The 22,098-nt window shown below is 28.3% G+C and overlaps 1 protein-coding gene across 3 annotated transcripts in view; it reads right to left on the reverse strand.

Moving 5' to 3' along the window:
* Positions 1–6,058: 6,058 nt before the first annotated feature.
* The window catches only part of Tbce (Tubulin-binding cofactor E), a 109,374-nt gene continuing 93,334 nt past the window's right edge, over positions 6,059–22,098 (reverse strand). Inside the window, exons 6-11 of one of the 3 annotated variants that reach the window (XM_075355245.1) lie at positions 21,567–21,697; positions 17,577–17,688; positions 16,998–17,126; positions 13,213–13,369; positions 8,838–9,049; positions 6,059–6,390 (exon numbers count right to left, since the gene is read on the reverse strand). In XM_075355245.1, the coding sequence (XP_075211360.1) occupies positions 6,298–6,390; positions 8,838–9,049; positions 13,213–13,369; positions 16,998–17,126; positions 17,577–17,688; positions 21,567–21,697 (834 nt within the window). In that variant the 3' untranslated portion in view covers positions 6,059–6,297. The remainder of the gene's footprint in view (positions 6,391–8,837; positions 9,050–13,212; positions 13,370–16,997; positions 17,127–17,576; positions 17,689–21,566; positions 21,698–22,098) is intronic. The other 2 variants (XM_075355247.1, XM_075355246.1) reach the window with 2 other exon arrangements.

Genomic DNA, 22,098 nt, shown 5'->3' on the forward strand with positions numbered 1-22,098 from the left:
TCCTATGTATGCTTTTAGTTCTTCCTTAGTAATGGGGGAAAAATTTTTCACATTCATTCTCTTACCTCTAACTACTCTTTCTTGAGAAGCATATAAATTTGTCTCTCTAACTATCAATGCCAGAATCTCATCATTGAATATTTCACTGAAAAATTCATGCTCTTTACCTCTTTATTGAGAGCACATTTAAGTGCAGGTGGAGAATCAAATATTACATTTAGGTTGTCAAAATATTCACTTTGAACCTCCCAAGTATTTTCCAATTCAGTCTCTTGAGTCAGAATCAGTTGCAGGGGGAACAGATGGATTTTCAGGCAAATCATTTGACTTCTGGAGGAAGAAGCTCTACATTTGGAAGATTGGTAGGTAATGCATTCCCTAAATCTAGCTGTGAAGATGAAGAGGTAGAAGGCATTATCTGTAGTGAATGTGTAGAAGCTGCTGATCTCAATGAAGGTGAAGAACTAGTAGATCTACTTGTCTCTAACAATTCAAATTCAGCTGCAGTACCTTCATCTTCCATTTAAGAATCACTTTCATTTTCGGGTAAAGAATACAAAAAGTATTCAATTTGTTCATCTTGTATTATTGTTTGGTTATCCATTCTGGAACAATAGTTGAAAATTTGTTAGAATACTGAATAGATATTTCATCAGTAGAAAGTAAAAGTCTTGAAAATTATTTTTTATTTTAGTATGGGGCGATGCCTACAAAAGCCTACGCATGTGCGCAGGTAATGAAATAAGGAGTAAAATTATGCATAAAAATGCCAGGCCTAGTAAGGAATCAAATCCAGGACCTCTCAGTCTAGAAGCCAGCACACTAACCACTAGACTAAGCAGCCGGCCATATAATAATAATAAAATATACAAATAATAAGCAAATGAATACAATTATTATACTTAAAATATTATAGTCTTCACTAAACACTTCATTCATGTAACACTATAACAATAATTATAAACAAGTCTATTGAATTCATGTAGAATAAAGACTTGAATACAGTAAAACACATATATGATATGGGCTTTGGGAAGCCAAGTTCCCAATTTGTAAATATAAAAAAGAATAATCAAGCAGTTGAGATTTTTTTAAATCTAAAGCATCAATAAAGGTTTAAAAAATTATAAAATGTAAAGATATTTGCTTACCTTAGTCATTTATTTCAAATATTCCCATAGAGCATGAAATGGACGTAAACATAACCAAAAACTTGTTCACTTGTAAAAACAGCTGAGGTTTCCAATTGCTATTGACCAAACAGATGACAAATTTTTTTTAACCCTCACTATTCATCCACTAGATAGCAGAACCATACAAATGTGGGAAGTATGCTTTCCAAGGGCCACAGTCTGAGTTTAAAATAAGTGGGAATTATACTTCCCAGAGCCTGTTAAAGGGTTAAGAAAGAAAAATCTCATATTTTTTTGAACATATTCTTGTCAGGAAGGAGCCCTACATTAGTTAACATCAAACATTTTCAATTGTCTCTACAGATTCACGATTATAAATACAAATAAGAACAAACCCTTGTTTTGATATACAAGAGATTAAGTTTTAATACCTTAAGGTATATTTGTTGGGCAACATAAATTTGGCTTTCTACAGAATCTACTTTTGTAATAACTTCTAAACATGTTTCTACGTAATTTGGCTTTAATTTCACATCATTCTGTTTTAGTTTACCGTACTTCATTTATTTTTTCAATGTTTTTTCTTTAATTGTGTAATTTCAACGAATATCATTATAAATAGATTGTTCATCATAAATCACTTTCGATTGTAATCCGTATCTGCTCCTTGACGTATTTTATATCTTTACATGACTGTTATAAAATCTGATTCCTTTCTTTATTTCACATATTTAAATCTGCTTCCTTTTTGTTTCAAAAATCAATCTCTTCAGTTTTTTAATAATACTTTTAACTTCAGGTTGACTTCTCATTACAATTATAATACATTATTATTATAATTTAAATTTTTTTTATGAGACCGGCAGATTAATCTGGTAGTTCATTAGAATAGAATTATATACATTTAAATAATAACAGATCATGCATGTAATCTTATAATAACAAATAACATTACATACAGAATGAAGCAAAAGTCACTTGACACTACGTAAAAAATAATTACAAATAACAAAATAATTTTGAAAAAAATTAACAATAGCAAAATGTAGCGTACAATAATTTTAGTCCACGATATTGGAATTATGAAATGTTGATAATTCAGTCGTGTGAAGTTAGCAATACAGTGACAAACACAACTAACTGTCTAGATCTGTATTTAAAGGTTACATTCCATGTTTACTTCATGGGCAACTTGAAGATGACCCAGGTTAATGATTCAGTTTTGGGAGTCGATGCTTAACAAACAGAAAGAAGAAATTGAGTTATTCATTAAAATTGTATGGTCTGATGAGGCCAATTTAGACATAACTGCACTTACTGGCATACTGAAAACAAATATCTTTTGTTAGAGCAACACCTTAATCCACCAAGTGTGAGTGTTCAGGAGGGGGGGGGGGGGATATCTCTTTTGGTGTACTTGGACTATACTTTTTTGAAGTACATTGACAGGAGATAAATACTTGTTTGTGCTTAAAAATTATGTAGTACCAGGGACTTACGACATATGCTGAAAACATTCAAGAAATTTACTTCCAACTTGATGGCGCTTCACTGCATTATGCCACTGCAGTCCACAATTATTTGAATGAAATGTTTGGCAGAAGTGCGATTGGTTGATGTGCAGACATTGACATGCTTCATGTTCACCAGATATTACACCAATGAATTTTTAATACGGGGTGTCGTCAAGGAGTCTTTTTTATTTTAGAAAGCCTTATACTATTGATAAACTGAAATATTACATTTACAACACATTCATTGATTTGGGCAGTGATAGAGAAGTTTGCCGTAGAGTGTCAATGGTGTTGCCAAAAGACTGAAAAAATGTATCAATGAAGATGGAAAACATTTTGAACATATAATTGCAAGTATTGTCTTTAATAAATAAAAGAAAATAGATTCACTACTTTTATAAACAAGTGTCAAGCTACTTTTGCGTCACTTATTTAATTGAATTGTCAGATCTTATTCCATAACAACACACACACAAATGATAGTAGTCCACCTTGTAAAAACACTGTTGCCTAGTTTTCTTTACTACTGAATAATAATAATAATTTGAAGAAGTAAGATACAATATTTCCTTCTTAGTTTAAAAAAAAAAATCATGAAATCAAAACATAATGACTCTTATATAAAGAATAGTAGAACTTAAAAGTTTTTTTTTATTGATAAAATAAATGTAGTTACATGTTTTGTCCCGATGAAAATCCTGATCCTGGCAGTTGTCATTGTTGGAATGTTTCTTTTTCTCAGAAAGTTATGAATTAACTGTTGCAGGAATTTTAAGAAGACTTAGTATTAGAGGGTGAACCTTTTATCTTAATTTGGAGGTAACAATTGTTATTTTATATTCAATTAATCAATAATTTTTTTAAATCAAATGTTTTATGGTACTTGATACTTTTAATTTTTAAAGTTTGTTAGTCGACTTCACAGTAGTAATCGATCGATATAATGACACAACCATCATCAAATTTAACTTCCTGTTGCAATTGACCTGACCTCCTGTGCACTGTCATACAAAAAATTCCATAATTCAGAATTTAATTAATACCTGGATTATGGTCTTAACTCCTGGATGAAAGAATTATGTTGTAGATATTCGACTATGAAATCAGTTTGAAGGCATGTCCTTCTACAACCTCAAAATGTTAAACTTTGTTCAAAGTTATATATAACCATGATCTCAGTAAGGCAGATAATAGTACAGCCTGTTACTGGAATAAAGATTCATTTAACTTAATCTACGTTACCTTTTTACAGTAGTAAATGAGATTTTAGTAAGTTCATGAGCCGAATAAAAATTTTAGAAGATGGTAAATCTGCGGTTATAAAATGTCTAATTGATAATTTATTTGGAATGTAGAGCATTTCAACAAGTCTTTAAGTCTGCCTCATCAATTTTAAAGAAGTAATTTTCAATACATCGACAACAGTATTCAAAAGAATCACTATTTTAAATATAAATATTATTACTGTAATACAACTCACTTGAATTTGCACTGTATTCTTAAATTAATGCATCTTCTTAAGTTAATTAATTTGTAAATGATTTTTACATTAAATACCTTGTAAACAGCTTTTTAGTTTTCTTTGCTTATGTCGCTCCAATTTAGCAAATATACTAGCTGCAGAGGCATGCCCTCCGCATCTAGACCCTCCAAATGGGTTGCCCTGGTGGGCGGCATCTCAAAATTGGATTATTAGGTGTCCAAAATTGATTACCTCTTGTATAAAAATATTTTTTTTGAATGATGAATATTGATATAATTAAAGTTAAATAAGAAATTTAACTCTAGAAACTGATACTAACGAATCGGGATTTTCCGCTAGTGATTGGTGCCTATTTTCTGGTTATAGTTCATTATTTTATGAAGAAAAACAATCGCATAAATAAAAAAATATATAATAAATATAAATTTTGTATATATATATTGATATATAATAATAATACAAGTATACACCTGACCACCACGAGACATGTACTAATAAATCGGGATTTTCTGCTAGTGATCGGTACATTCCGTTAAGATAAATGACACATACACAGACCTACATACAAATGCTCTTTACTACGATAGCATAGATTAAACAATAAATGTTATTGCTCAATTTTTAATCGATCGAGCAATTGATTAAAGATACTTGGTTCCTAATTGAGTAAAACTCAATTAGTAATTCTAAAACTCAAACTGTAATTCTACCCTGAACCTTATATGGATCTGAATGTTTACAAATCTTCTCTAGTAAAGAAATGTTTAGGTTATTTTTTTAGCAAAGGTAATGCTGTTTTAGATAATAATTTGTGATGAAATGTTAATTCATCATTTTCAGCCAGAATCCAAATATAAGCGTTGTGAAAAAAATAAATATATATGAAAAATCTGTTTACCTGCCAGGAAAAAAAATAAAAATTTCAGCCAGTAAAGTGATACTAACAATGTTTTACGACTATAATGGGCCAATTTACTGCGATTATTTGGAGGAACAATCTAATAAACAGTTAATATTATTCTAACATGTAGAAAATAAAATGAAACTTGCAATAATGAGAAAATATCCTGATTCTCTCTGAAAAGATGTAATTCTTCAGCATGATAATGTCTGCTTCCATACCCATCAAAGTTGGGTCATGAGCTGTTGCCACATCCACCTTACAGTCCCAACCTAGCAATTTTGTTTGGTCCTCTTGGAGTTTTTACTTGCCATCAAGGACAGCAACAATCAGCAGGTAAAGAATGCAATACAAAAATAGCTCAGTTAATTTTTTTCCAATCATTTGAAACATTAATTACTGAATAACCCTTGTATGATGTAGTTTTTTAAAAAACTTAGTTAAATAAGTTAATTCAACTTAAAGTTAAATAATTTTTTTATTAGTTTTACGCTGCTGTGGTCGCTAGCTACTAAATTTTAATTTTTTTATTATTTTTTTATAAACAGATTGATTTAAAAAATAAAATATGTATCATTATTACTCATTGGAGGTCAAAAATATAATAATACTTAATGTAATCACCTCTGTTATACTGCTGTTGGCAGAGTTATTGTTTCTTTTGTGCAGAAAAAAATGATAGAGATTATAAATGTTCAATATAATGACCACATTTCATTAGTCCCAACTTAAGTCAATATAAGAGAATTTTAATTCATCAATCTTAAAATACATTTCTATACAATTCTAATGATATACATGGATTATAAATAATTAAATTATGTTAGTGAGGTGAAGGAAGACTGGCAGTAGTTATACATAAAACCAGTTTCATAAATTATGCAGCAATCACTCCACTTAAAATATACAGATGTTATTTTTATACCAACTAAATTAAATATAAAAGTAGATTTAGCCAAGGTTACTTTATTTTCATACAAAATAAAATTGAAGTCCAATTTAATTAAATATATATTTTATTTCTTACAAATTTCAATTACAAAGAAAAAAACAGGTAAATAAAAAAAACAATACAAAATGAATATAAATTAAAGACTTTTTAACATTTTAAATATTGGTAAGTTAATAAATTAATGATTATAGATTTATTATAATTATATTAATTTTTAAAATGGTGGAATATAATCACAGCCATGTATTTACATGTTATAAACATGTAAGTATTAACATGAAGGGCACTTGACTTGTTATTTCTTAATTATTATGTTACCATTTTATAATTAATCTATCACCATCTTCCACAGAGTAGAAGTCAAGTGTCTTTAGATGATTATTCATACAAATCTTCAAATCAGGATTCTAAAATAAAAAATCTAATATCAGATTAATAATTATACATAAAATAATAAATTGCAATTGCACATTTGATATAATAAGAATTTTGTTCATAAAGTGTCATATAATTACTTTTATGAACAAAATTTTGACAGAGTTTAAGGTTAAAAAAACCAATACTAATAGGTATAATAGTGGAGTGCACCGTGGATAATGGTATTCCTTGGTGGTTGGGTTTCAATTAACCACTCATTTTAAGAATGGTCGACCTGAGAGTGTACAAGATTATACTGTATTTACACACACACACACACACACACACACACACACACACACACACACACACCATCCTCATTCATCCTCTGAAGTAATACCTTATGGTGGTTCTGGAGGCTAAACAGAAAAAGAAAGAAGAAAGCTTGTATAAAGTGCTGTTATTGCTGTAGTAATCAATTCTATGGCAAACCTGTTATCCTACAACAGTTTTACTAAACTTGGAATCTATGAGTTTTAATAAATCAAAGTTTTATCTGAGAAAATCAGTTTTTACAGTTTTATCTCACAAAAGCAGATTTATACCTGTTTCATTAATCCTGGTATTATTACTCTCCAAATATCTAAAATAGTAAATGAAATTTGGATGGCAGTAATGAGTAGTGAGGCAATGGCATATTTGAACAGACTACAATGGTTGGTGGTTATCCGTAATGTTATCGGGATTATAAACCTCACAATTAAGTAGTGGGGATTTACAACTTTGGGAAGTGGTAATATCACACACACTATATATTTTTATCTATGTGTGGGTTGTATGGCAGGACAGTCCAGTTCAATTAGTAATCTGTGTATGAGATCCGTTTGAAGCTGTGTTTAATCTTTTCAACAAGTAATCAAACCTTTTTTCTTCTGGTAATTACAGAGATTTTGAGGCTGGCATATGGTTTTGATCACTGTGTATGGCAGGAACTAATGAACAATCCCACACCACCTGTCTGTCTATGATGATTAGTTTTGCAAGCTTTCATTTGAAGTAGGTGTTAAGCTTCACAAAAATGATTCAAGAGGCTTACAGGGAGGAAAATGATCTACACATACCACTGTAAGATTCAGCCACTTTAAAAGTGGTTAAGAAATTACTACAGACAATACTCATCCAGGAACTGGGCCATTGAATGTCAAGGTCAAGGGATGTGTCCCTTGATGTTTGTTGGCCAAGTGAATTTGGTGAGATCAAATCAACATTTAACAGTCTGAGAGATAGCAGAAGAGACTGGGGGTATGATATGATGGGTTCATGTCACAAAATCCAAATTGAAAAATTATGAATGCATTCACTCCAAAGTTTGTTCCGAAATTCTAGACACAAGAGCAATCATGTAGCGATTTGTCAAGCTCTTTTGAATTATGAAAAATGATGATGAAATCTTGTTGATGATAAAAAACTGGTGATAAGACACGTGCGTATGAGTCTGATGTAAAAACAAAATCTCTGTCAACACAATGGGTAGGAAAATCATAACAGAAACTGAAAAAACACATACAAAAGTTGCTCATATATAAAGGTGATGTTGACAGTGTTTTTTCATAACAAAGGTGTTGTTCACTTTGAGTTTCTACTTGCAGGGCAGATACTACTATCAAGCCACAACTAAAAAAATGCTCTCAGATGACTCCATGAAAATGTATGGAAGAAGAGTCCTGAGCTTTGTGTGACAAATTGTGGTTTCACCATGGCAACGTGCAGCTTACATGTCACATGTTAAAACTGCTATTAAAAGAAATCTGAGACAAAAAGTCCATATAAGAAAATTTTAATGTCCTGAAAGCTACTTTGAAAAGAATATTTCAGAGCTGCTTCTTGAAGTAGAAGGGATAATGGGAAAAGTTTTTATAGTGGAAAGCAAAGTACATTGAAAGAGATTTATTTTTTAATGTTATAAATATCCAAAAAAAGCATTTTTTTAAAAGTTCAGAATTTTTTTAACAGATCTCATATGTACTTATACATTAGGAAAAGCCTATTCTTTCAGATCAAACATTATGAGTAAAAGTAACCAATATTTTTCTTTTAGGCATTGCTTTTTTTATAATTTGTTTTTATGTTTATGTAGTATTGTATTGTATTGTATTGGTACCTTTGAGAATTAAAATTAAGGAAAATATCAAAATCATATGTCTTTCCTTTATATACACAATTAATAAAAACTACCTATGAATAGATAAAAATAGTAAGCTTGATATAAAACTAATAAGTTAACAAAAGCTTTCAAATCCAAGGATTCATCATGAATTATAAAATTCTACATTGCCAAAGGTATTACCACTTTTAATGTAAAAACTGATAATTATGACCATTACATTTAAATGTGAATTATAATACCTAACTATTAAAACAAATATGTTAATTTAAATAGTTCATCTCATTTACAAAATTTAATGGAAAACATATTTAAATAAAACCGCCAACTTACCTTTCTTGATAAAACGGACAATTCTGGAACAACTGAACTAATATTGAACAGTTTTTGTACCAAACCAGCTAATCTTTGAACCAGCATACTTCGTGGTAAACTTTTTGTAATAATTTGGCCAGTAGGTTCGCCAAATAATTCAACTCTAATTAAACTTGATTTTAGTTTTGTTGAAACTTGTGTATATTCACTGGATTCTGCTTCACCATATTCTGTTTCATGTAATAAAAAACAGAGTCATATGTTAAGCATGTTTTTATGTTACTTTTTTCATAATGCTGATTAATTAATATTGTGTAATACAGATTATACTAATACAGATAACAACAGCTAATTATAGACATCATGAAAATTAAAAATTATCAGTCATATACTAGTTTATATATAGTTGCTACCTCTAAAAAAAAAAAAACAAGGAATATGGCATCGATAAGAATCTAAATGATTCTTATTCAACAGGTATGTAGTGGTAGAATATAGTTTCTGAATATTTATTTTAGAGTATATATTTAATTACAAATATTAGAGCACAAAAATTGTTAAATTTTTGATTCCCTTTGTATTAATACAGCTATTCACAAATACTGAAAGATATAAAGAGGAAAACACAAAAAACTGTCAAGCACATACTTTGAGAAAATTTTAGATAAAACATAATTATATCTTATAACTTACAATTTATATTTCATGAATACCGATTAACAGTCTTTCAAGAGACAAACATAAATAAACTTTGAGAACAAATTTAATACTTTTAAATACTTTTGCTAAAGCAAACATAACATTTTAAAATCTGTGCATATCTTGCATCAATTCCTGCAAATATAAATTAAATTATGACCGATAAACTTTTAATGTTTAATTTTCTTACGGCTAGTTTTATGTTTATTGAGAAATAAACAGAATATATCCTGAGATGAAGATTTATTTTTAGTTTTCACCATGTTTGATAGCTATCTACTGAATAAGCTATCAACAGATAATATATTCTGAGTTTTCAATTCATTTAGATTATTTTGTGAATTGACTATTCAATGACTGTTAAACATTTATGAATGATTATTTTAAGAATTATTTAATAATTACATTATTTAGTTAAGTATTACACTGAACGACATAATATATAATTTTTTGATATTCCATTTTTTTTTTTTTTTGTAACCACATCCCATTATAATAGTTGTTTCAGTTCACTGTTTTGGTGTTTACGGTTAGTGTTTGTTTTTAGTTTTTTTATGCAAGTTGAAAATCTTTTATATGTAAAATCCAAACAATTTACCTAAATCAGAAAGTAAAAATATATTCAGAATATTGGTTTATTTTCAAATGTTATTTTTATATGAATAATTAAGGATAAAAAATTTGTAAAAAATTTCAATGAAATGTAATTATGAGAAACTTGAGATGTAAATCTAGATGAAAATTAAACTTAAAGTAATGAGACTAGTGTTTTTTGGCAGCCAGTAAACATATGGTTATATGAACAGCTGATTTACATTAGGTATTCATATTTTTAGTCTATTGCTGCCACCTGAGATGTAAACAAACTTTTTATGAAATGAGTTTTTGATGTGCATTACAAAAATGAGTGATACTAATTGTGAGCAACATTGTGCAATCAAATTTTGCGTTAAAACTCTGTGAGAATAATACTGAAACTTTTTCAAAATTGAAAAGGGCATATGGAGATGACGCCCTGTTACATGCCCAATTTTTTGGGTGGTTTAAAGCATTCTCAGGTGGTCAGGAATCAGTTGCGGATGATCCAAGCTCTCTAGAAGACCGTTAAACTCAAAAAGTGACGAACAATGTTGACCAAATCAGAGCCTTGAAACAGTACGACCAAAGATGAACTGTCAGAATGATTGCATAACAATTGAATTAGAACCATACCACAGTCCATCAAATTTTGAAAAATAAATTAATTGGACATGAAAAAAGTTTGTGCAAAACTGGCCCAAAACACCTCACTGTTGAGGAGAAAAACAATAGGGTGGAAGTATGCTGCGATCTTCTAAGGCGAGTTGAAGCTGAACCTGATTTTCAAAAAAATGTTATTACTGGTGATAAATCTTGGATATTTGAGTATGACCCAGAAACAAAACACCAGAGTAAGGAGTTGCACACATCAAACTCATCACTTTCCAAAAAAGCAAAAATGAGCAAATCAAAAATCAAAACCATGCTAATTTGTTTCTTCTATAGTAATGGCATTATTCATGAGTTTTTGCCTACAGGACAGACTGTAAATCAATATATTTACCGATAAATTCTTGAAAGACTGCGGAAAAGAGTTGCCTGCGTGAGACTAGCCATCAAAGACAACTGGACGCAGCATCATGACAATGCACCTTGTCACACCGCACTCTTAATTAATATGTTTTTGGCAAAGAAAAACACTCCTGTATAGTTCCTCAACCGCCTTATTCACCTTACTTGAGTTCCTTCGATTTTTTCCTGTTCCCGACTTTAACAAAAACACCTCAAAGGACACCATTTTGGAACAGTAGAAAACATTAAAAAAAATGTAAGTAACCATCTGAAGAATATTCTGGTTTCTGAGTTCAACACTGCTATGAAAAGTGGGAAAACCATTTGAAGCGTTGTGTGGCTTCTAAAGGAAACTATTTCAAAGGTGATCTATCACCTTTGAAATAGTATGTCCATGTATAATTGAATTGTAAATAAAAATGTTTTTCTGAACCAGTCTCGTATATCATTTTAAAGATAAAAGATGTAAGATTTGTGTGAAAGCAGTTTTATAATGCCCATTTCCACCCAGCACTCCACAATCTTTGCAAGTTGTACTTGGATTTCACAACACAGCCGCTTTCAAACAAGTACTGTAATAGAATAAGTTGTCTTATTACAACAAATTTACTGTCAAACAATAGGAAAACTCAAAAATTAAAAATATTTAGTGATAATAAAATACATTTTGTAAGATTTCTGTATCAGTTTGTTACAAGTTTTTGTTTGTTTTTCAAGTAAACAATACATGTGTGATAAATACAATCAGAAATCAACAAAATAGCCACAGGAGAATAGATCATGAGATGAATCAAGAAAATGTCACTGACATCAACAGAGTGATATAGAGTGTGTTCTTGATACAGATTCCTCTATTTATAACAAATTATTGGGTGGTTCATATGTAAACAAAAGTCTAGTTCTCTTCCTTGTTGGAATACATTTGTGATACCATGCTTGTCGTAACATTTTTAAAGCTCTAAATTATACCAAGCCTTCTTCCATTTCATCACTCACATTACTATCTGAACAAGAAAGTGTCTAGCGGCATTATGCAGCAAATCATAAAATGTTTCTTGAGTGAAGGGTCAAACCTTTTGAAAATTTTACAAAAGTTTATGCACAGATCAGAGATGTGTGTGTACTACAAACATATTATACAATTAGAGAAAAAAATCTTGAGTATCTGGAAAATAATCCTCATGTTTGGCAAATGATAACTCAAATTATTCAATATTTTTAAAGAATATACACAACTAACCCAATTCTCTTACAACTAATACATATTATTAAAAAGTAAAACTTGATAATTTTACTTAAATGCATTAACAAGTCAATATTTAATGGGTAAAACACTAAGTAAAAAAAAATTAAAACTAAAATGTATTTCAGTAAAATTAAGAAGAAATTTTGAACTTAATGTAAGGAAAAAGAGATATGGTAATATGGTACACAAAATTCAGTGTGTAGAAATTTGCTTTTATAACATACATAAAATACACAATAATAATTGTTCAATGGCTTTAGTAAAAAGTCATATCTTTAACGTGAAAGCAGCTAATTTTTTTCAGTTTCCTTCAATTACACCTATATACTTATAGTAACAGTAGTAAGAGTATCAATTTATTAATATATGATTTATGTTTTGAAATTCAAGATTGTAAACATACAGATTTTTCGAGCAAAAAAAAAAGAATTCCCAAAATTAAAAAATAATCTTAGGCATATTTAGTATATGGAAAAATATCAACAGTGAACTGTAGGTATTTTGAATGAATTGTTAATGTCTTGAGCATTCTTTAAATTCAATAAATATTTTATTAAATTAACATATGCACACCAAGATATTAATACACAATTTTTGAGCCAATAACTAATTTCTTTTCATGGTGCTTTAATTCAGTTAAAAAACCTTCTTTAATAAAAATTAAATTAAATTAATTAAAATTAAATTTTTATTTTTAATCTTTTAGACTGTCCGTACATATAGCCATTTTTTTCATTTGTTAGGCTACCTCTGATTGTCATTTAATGAAGAGATTACTAAAAAGATTTTAACTGAAAAAAGAAGAAGATACTCTTCAGTAACTTTAAAAGCAAAATAGTAACATATTAGAATTCTTACTTTTAATGAGATTCATATACCGGGGATGTTCTTTAATAAAAGCAGTATACAACTCGTCATTGGTTTTTGAATCATACCACTGCTGACCATGCTTTTTAATATAGTCATACTCAGAACCTCTTCTTTCTTCACGAGTTATTTCTTGTCCATTTAAAAACTAAAAAAAAAAAAATTTACAACTAAAAGTTTTAAAAGTCACACACCAACAATTCTATTCAAATTAAAGTTAAACATACTTTAACTTTCCATTTATGTCTTCAGCTGAATTTCTAGAATCTCCTTTTAACACAATGTGACTTCAGTCCATGGCTACACTAATTTTTTCTCCTTTCATTGCTTATTCAATTACAGTTTTCAGTTAACAAAAAAAGCACTAATAACTCTGAGAAGTGCTGTTACCTTATAAAATCTTATGCAGTTGTCCAAATGCTCAGCTCTTCATAGTTGGATTTTTTTCATTTACTTTCTTACTGTGAATAAAAGTGAAGTTTCTTTTTTGTTTTTACTATAAAAAAATCCGGTTCTCTTTTTAAATGTATCATGTTAATCTAATTTATTTATATGAGCAAGTACATATAATTTTCATAGGTTTCTATTTGTTTTGAGTTAATTTATGTTAAAATTTATTGTTTCCTTTTTAATAATTATCTGCTTATATGACATTTGTTTTGTTTAACATAATTTTAAAAGTTACAAATATAAAAAAGTCTTTACATAAAGATTTGTTGAATGCAGCTACACATTTGAGAGTCAATGCAAAAATAAATTCTGATTACTTTAATTAACTTCTGAGAAATTTCTGATACAAATTTTTGTTTTTACATAAATCAATATTTGGGAAAACTAAATAAAAGAATATATCTAAAACATTTAGACTATATATATAAAAAAAACTATATCAAGTCATCAGAAAGAATTTATTGATTTCTTTCACATCAGACAGCAGCTATTGATGCATGATTATGATAATTTTTGTACTATTTTAAGAACATTGTACCCCTTTTATAACTTGTTTCTGAAGAACAGAAATGAATATTTATTAAATTTAAGAATTTTTCAATCGATCAAACAAAAGTAAAATAAAAAAAAATTATTTAATAACCTAGAGCAAAGATTATATTACCTTCAAGGAATTTCAGATTTAAATATCACAAAAATATAGATCATTGGTTTATTGCTATTTTTATTTAGTTTAAAAATAGTATATTTATTTAGTATATTACATTTATAAATTATATAATAATGTTATTATTTTCACAGAACAGTATTTAATAAAATTTACTAAAAATAATAAGACTGTTTTCAAATTTTATAAAAATTGTCTGTTTTCATATAATTTTAATCCAGTAATTTATAATAATTATACAGATATTATTTTCGTATAATATATAAGTAAATGGGAACCAAAAAGTAATATATAATACACAGTAGAAACAGGATATTAATATCAACTGTTTAATCATAGTATTTTGATTTATTTTCTTGTATTGGTTAACAAACAATTTCATTACACAGGAATATTTATTTACCATAAGACAAAATCTATCTAACAGATAGGCTGAATATAACCCTCCTCCCACACACGCACGCCGACACACTCATGTATACAAGTCAATATCCATATCAACATCTACTTTTGAGTATTTATCATTTTCATTAAACTCATAATTGCTGTATTTTGACTTAGTGAAGTAGTGGGTGTGTTGACATCAACGGTTTACAAGATTTAATTAATGATTGTGCTAGGAGGTACCCTTGTCCTGGAATGTGCAGGATTAAAAACATTACTTCTTATCATTTACATGCTTTGAAAGACTAGGAGAAATATCGCAATGACTAATATTTATGAAATCATTAATAGAAATATCTTACAGCAGCAGCTCACTACTATCCATAAGCAATATTTTTTTGCAGTATAATAACTGATATGACTCTTTTTAAAATATTTATCATTGTTCATTTAATATCTGACAAACATTTATTACTTTTATAGGTTACCAGTACAACTGCCCAACAGATATAATAATTTTATTACACACAAACTTTTTATAGCTTTTTAAATGGTTTTAATTCATAGCAGTATCTTTTTGTTCACATATTGCATTCTTTGGAGATGGATAAAAGTGTTTTATACTCGATATTTTAATTGCATAAAAGTGCTGCAGTGCTTGTCAACATATTGCCACATATGTGCTTCATATAGCTGGAGCAGCAGGGCTGAGTGGTCTGCTGAAGAAGCCACTTGACTACCTTCCCATCCCAGCTTGCCGATCTGAACATCCGAATGGTCCCAACGTAGGATCATTCGGGGAGAATCGCCTCAGCTGTACCAGTGGAAGATGACTGGTGCCAACTCAACAATGCCAGGCTTTGGGGGCCATCACTTCTGCACTGTAGTGGTAATCATAGGGGAATTTATTTTTCATATTCTTAAAAGTCTGAGGACTTTGTGACCAAACTCTTACCTAACAGCTTATACTTAGTCAAAACATTTGACAGTAACATGAATGCTAGATATTTTTATGCGTTTTATGACCAAATTGATTTTTCCATAAGAAGTGTTTTACTGGACAACCTTAGTACACGTTCATCAAAATTATAAATTTGAGTTAAGAACTAGGATGTTCGGTTAGTTTTAATAAGAAAATATTACCAACTAAGAACACTTTCACTGGATTATTTTCATTAGCTCCACAATTTGAGGATTTTATAATTTTTGGTTTACTAATTCTTTTATTAATACTTATTAAGTCATATATAATGATATATGTGTACCATCAACAAAAACATTAATTTACCTAAAAAACCTCACGTCTTAAACAAAGAACATGAACTAACTATCAACTTGACAAATATGGTATTATATTTTACATAGCATATAAAGAACAAATGATATATATTATTCAAAACCCTTTTACAGAATGAATATACATAATAAAAATTTCATAAACTAAAATGAATACGAATTAGGAGAAGATTATACTGTCATAAATTATGGCGGAACCAGTGTGAATGTGTAGCAACAAGCCAGACTACCAAAATATATTTCAACTGTTCTTTTACAATCAGTACAACAGTTTTATATTTTCTTATAGGTGATGTTTTATAACAAACTGTTAAGCTACGTTTACAGTTGAACCATGAGAACACCTCATGGTTCATGGTTTTAAAATTCTATTTTAAAATGCTTTGTTTCATGTAAATACTTGTTTCTGGCATCTTTTGTTAATGTTTTATGCTGATTTTATGATTTAAAAATTTTTAATTATTTGAAAAATTTATTTGATTGAATATGAATTATTGAATCAAAAAATTCATAATTTGATGATTCCTCTTTTCAAATTTTCTTGAATGGTCAAGTTTTTAAGCTAGATAAATTTGATTTTCCTTTAAAGTTCACCCTATAAAAAATAAAAAGGAATATGGAGATACCACAAATTGATATTGTTGAATGTATGCAAAATCCAAAATTATAAAAATATCCCAACAGAGACCAGGTGAGAAAAATTAGAGTTCAAAAGATGCCGGAGTAATTACATGAAATTAATCCTGCACAGATGGCAAACCTACCCTAATCTTACAAGGCTCACAGTCCTTACCATTTTAATACGAGAATGGGTGACCATTGGACGAACAATGTAATTTGGAATTACGCCTCACTATCTTAAATCAATATAATATACGTAGTACCAAATTAATATTTAGTGGAATTGAAATAAATGCAATTCATAAATGGTATAGTAAAGAAGGTTAAATAAAATAATACTTATCTATCAGTTACTTACTTTCAATGATGATATTCTAGCAATAATAAGTTGTCGTGATGTTGCTTTTGTACAACCAATTAAAACTGGATTATCCCTAAATCTAAATTCCTCTAATTTCAATTTATCTAACTCGCTTATATCAAGCCACTGAAAAAAAGTTAAATAATAATAATAATAAATAAAAGAGTATAAACAATTAAATTAACTGTATATATTAAATACAGATTTAGTGAATGTTCCATGCACTTAAATAAGAGAGGACATAATAAAGTAAAAATTATAGGCAGTCTAAAAGGAAGTGAGAGTTACAAAAAAATTAAAACTAAGATAGACATAGTGCACGTAAACTGCCTCAAGGCAGTAACCTATATGGTGATGACAATACTTCTTAATATTACAGACTTGAGTATTTCCTTGAGAATATAACACTACACAACCTTTAAAATATAACACGCTAAATGGAACAATTCAAACAACAATTTTTCAAGACATTATCAAGTCTCATAATACCAAGCATTCACTATGTCTATTTCATTTCGATGTATTATAAATATAATACATATTTTCTTATAAATAATACATCATTTGCATACTTACAGAAGATATATTATTCTGAGATAATAACAGGTGCTTCAATGACTTGAATAGACCTGCATCAGGTATACGTATTTTTGAAATTCCGGTATTTATTAAATTTATTGTTTCCAACCTGTTGACAATGATTAACTGATGTCACTTTAAATAAATACATTCATGAGTAAGTTTTTTTTCAGTCTACTGATTAAAATATAATTTAATTTGAAAAATGAACTTAATGAAATATAACTGTGTTTTAATATTTCATACAATCTCTCTCTCTCTCTCTCTCTCTCTCTCTCTATATATATATATATATATTTTTTTTTTAAAGTCACTACTTATAAGACCCTTATTCCTCTGTATCAATATACTGTATTTTTATAATAAAAAACCAACTTGAACAATCCAAGTACAGAATTACAAAGTAAATGAAATGACATTTACCTTATTTTTTTTATTTATTCCAAAACCACTTTTACAGGATTCCGCATCATCAGTTACATATAAGATATATTTATATAAAATTACATATCAAACATACAAATTTTTAAATTAAAATTAAAAGATTAAAATTACAATCATATACATAAAAAAATATGAAGTCAATTAAATAAAATAACTACAAATATATAAATATGTCATAATTAAAAAATTAAAACTAAATTTAAAATAAAATAAACGGAAAATTTATACCAACATTACGTTACTGAGTAGATTTGAATTAAATTATTTATATACTTTATGATTATATCTATTTTTATCTTATTCCCTACCTAACTCAGCATAAATTTGTGGTATTAAACTGGTTTCTTCTGTAGAAATATTTAAATCAGGAATCATTTAATTTACTGGTAACTGACTCGGCTAATTTTGTAACTTTATTTTTTAAAATTGGTTCCTTTGCGCTGCTTGATAGTTTTTGAATCTTAATGGGGAAATTCCAAGAGCTGAACAAGCTTTATTCACAGACTCTACTATAACACATTGAGGCTAAAAATATATCTTGACATTCCAGTTTGCTTTCTGTATCATCTTGCGGTTTTTGTATTTTGTTTAAGCATTTTGTACAGAGTGCCCTACCTGGAATTAATTTTCAATTCGGATTGCTTGTTATCAATTGTTCGGATTGAAAGCATCAGATATTTCTTGAAGAAATTTCTTAACCGGTTTGGTGTGACAGCTAAATGGGTCGGAGCAACTTTTCCCATTAATTCGAAAATATTTATATAAATATTCAGTTTTATGTAAAGTACAGATATTTTTGTTTCAGTACATTCACTTCTTAAAGATATCAATGTTATTTGCTGTTCAGTAAATTCTAAAATATAGTTCAATACTGAAGATCTATTGTAAGCCAATTTGTGACATACGATATCAATGTGAGTGCCAACTGAACACTCCATAATTTGTTTTTATAAAATGTAAGGGTATAAATTATAAAACTACCAATTGCACTTCACTTTGTCTTATCCCAGTTTCTCTACAACTAAAATAAAAATTTCTCTGATTAATAAAAGTAAAAATAAAAGAAATATAAAAAAAAGTTCACTGTTAATAAAATTACTTTATAAACAAGTGTACATTACCTAACCACAGTATTAACACTAGCAACATTACAACATATCACAATGAAATCAAAACAGTAACTGAGCCTTCTACAATGTTTACATTTAAGAATATGCAAACATTCATGTCCATGCATGACTATTCACTTTAGTGTTTAAACATGAGTATGTGTATGAAGTAACAAACTATCTAGAATATAAGCTATCTCATTATAGACATACCTGTGGTTTTAAGTAAGTACATAGTACTTACGTAGTACAGTAAGTACATAGAAAGTACTTACTGCTATAAATATTTGAGAGTTTTGCCACCTGTCTGACATGTGGTTTTTGGGCCCCAAAAATGAGACATTTTCAAAATCTTATGATTTGGCGGCCATTTTTTTTTAAGGACACTCGATAACAATCCAATTTTTTTTTTGTAAGTACTACTAGTTCCTAAGAATTAAAAGGTAAAAAACAGGCCTGCTACCCTAAGCCCTTCAGTATTTATTTTGGGCCCAAAATTTGAAAAAAAAAAAAACAATTCGTAAACGTAACATTACAAGGCTTGGTTATGTAACAAAATGAATTTTGAGTATACTAAGATGAAGTTCCATCCTTACTCTTTCCAAAAAGTCCTTTTTGACTCACTGTATGATTAAAATAAGAATGCTATAGCTCATGGAAAAAGTGATGAAAATGGCTGAGTTTACCTGTTGGCAAGTTGGAATACCCCAAACATATATTTGTTTATTTTAGAGTATACTATTCTGTAGTAATTTTTTTATAATTATATCTATTATTTTTATACAGATCATTTATCTAGAGCATACTAAATATAATTTTCATACTTATTTTCTTACATACACGTATGCAGGTAGTGCACAATTTATAATTTACAATTAAATTTGGAACTTAGTTTTAGGTGTTCCCCCAATTTTATTGTTATTATAGGTGTAAATAATTATATATTAAAGTAACTACAGTATATATTTTTAATGTAAGTAGTAAAGTGTGAAATTTATTACAAAAAAAATCTCACCACCGAACTGAAAAATGTACATCTGCTTAATTTGATATTTTAAACAAATAAAAATTAAATCATGAATCAATAAGCAAATTCAAATGAATCTTATAATATCAAGATTTTACAAAATCTTGAAATTTTTTGGAGTTTTTTTCTAGTGAGCAGAAATACACTGTTTTATTTTAATATTTTATAATAATGACTGTTTTATAGTCATTTAATGAAATAATAACTGAAAATAAAGTGTCATTTAAGTTTTTTTACGTATCATGATCTTAAATTAATTAAATATTGATTCTATTAATTCTATTTTTCAACCTTCAAATCTACTGGTTTTATAGAAGTAATACATTATCACTTTTACAGTTGAACTAAACATCTACAAAATTATAAGAATTTCTAAGCTAAAATATAAATCTTAATATATCTATTTAAAAAAAAAAAAATTATAAAAAACTATTTATGTTTCCACTATTTTGGTTTTGATACACTTCTTATAACCATTTTATTAATTTCAATATACATTATTTACATGAACAATTTAATTATATGTTTCATATATTCTAATTTTTGTCTTTAAGATGATAATCTTTTGTCACCACTTAATAGTATGACCTTACCTAATAGTTGATGAGGAAGTTACCTTTTAAGAACCAGACAGCCAATATAAAACTACTACAAAAGTGGGATCTGCAGAAAGGTTAGACTGAGAAAAGATTTCTGAAAGAGAACAGAGAATCCTTTCAGCAGTTCTTAAGGACACTGAGTTGTTGATAAAAGATATAGCCTCAACAACCAAAGCTCAAAGTTAACTAGGCTTTGAGTTCTGTAGGGCTAACAAAACGGAAAACTAATAACTGTTTTCTGAGGTAATGTATTTAAAGTAGCACTGAAACTTAATATCTTGTGACTATAACTCTAACAAATAATATTTAAAATGTAATTTTAGCCTACAGTTAGACAAGATTAAAAATCTTGAACGGTAACTGAACTACATTTTAATTTACGTTTACTACATTTTTTCCTTTACACAAAGCAATAACTTTCAACTAAAAACAAAAGGTATTTTCAACATATCCACAACAAATTGCAACTATCTGACTTTATTTATTACAAATTCACGACAATTTTAAGTATAAATACCAATAAGAAAATAAGCAAATATATAATTACAAAATTTTAACTTGCAGTATATTTTTCATCATAAAACAGGAGCAAATTCACTGAAGTAAAAACAGATTAAAATAAATCACCAAGTCGAAATTAACTGTCGCTTTATTGTTTAATAGGTGGTGTTATTTGAAGTAAATAGTGCAGTAACACTATGAGAGAGTACTAAACAGATTTAGATCTTTACAGATATAAATAGAAATAGTACAATGAGATTAAGTTTAAAATAGGAAACAAAAAAAAAATAATGAAAATTATCCTTACAAAGGCAATGTTCCCAGTTTATTAACTTCTTCCCAGTCCTGAATATTATTGCTTTCTAAATCTAATGACCGTAAGTTTTGAAGAACTGATTTATTAGGCGAGTCTAATGATTTAATAATGTTAAACGGAACCTGAAAAATAAGCATACATTTAATTTAGTTACAAGCCATATATAAAAATTAAAAAATATATTTATGTAAATTTTTCTTCAAAAAGAAGATCTGAACTGAATTAGGAAAATAAACAATTTTTTATGAAGGGGAAAACTCAATTTGGCAGTATAATTGTGGTCTGTTATTAATTGCTCTTCACCTGCTATAACTTATTGGAAAGTAATCTGATCAAACTGAATAAAATGTCAGTGTTACATATGTCAATGATTCCAGAAGTAGGATTTAATCACATTCAACATGACTTCTTTCTTTTAAATAGTCCAGATTCTGAGGTAAATTGAAAACTTCTAAATAATATAGCTACAATTTCTTAATATATGGATAAAATTAGTGGAGCAAAGAAAATTGATACAGATTTT

This window comes from Lycorma delicatula, chromosome 2 (genome assembly GCF_047948215.1).
Source record: "Lycorma delicatula isolate Av1 chromosome 2, ASM4794821v1, whole genome shotgun sequence".
Taxonomy (NCBI): Eukaryota; Metazoa; Arthropoda; class Insecta; order Hemiptera; family Fulgoridae; genus Lycorma; species Lycorma delicatula.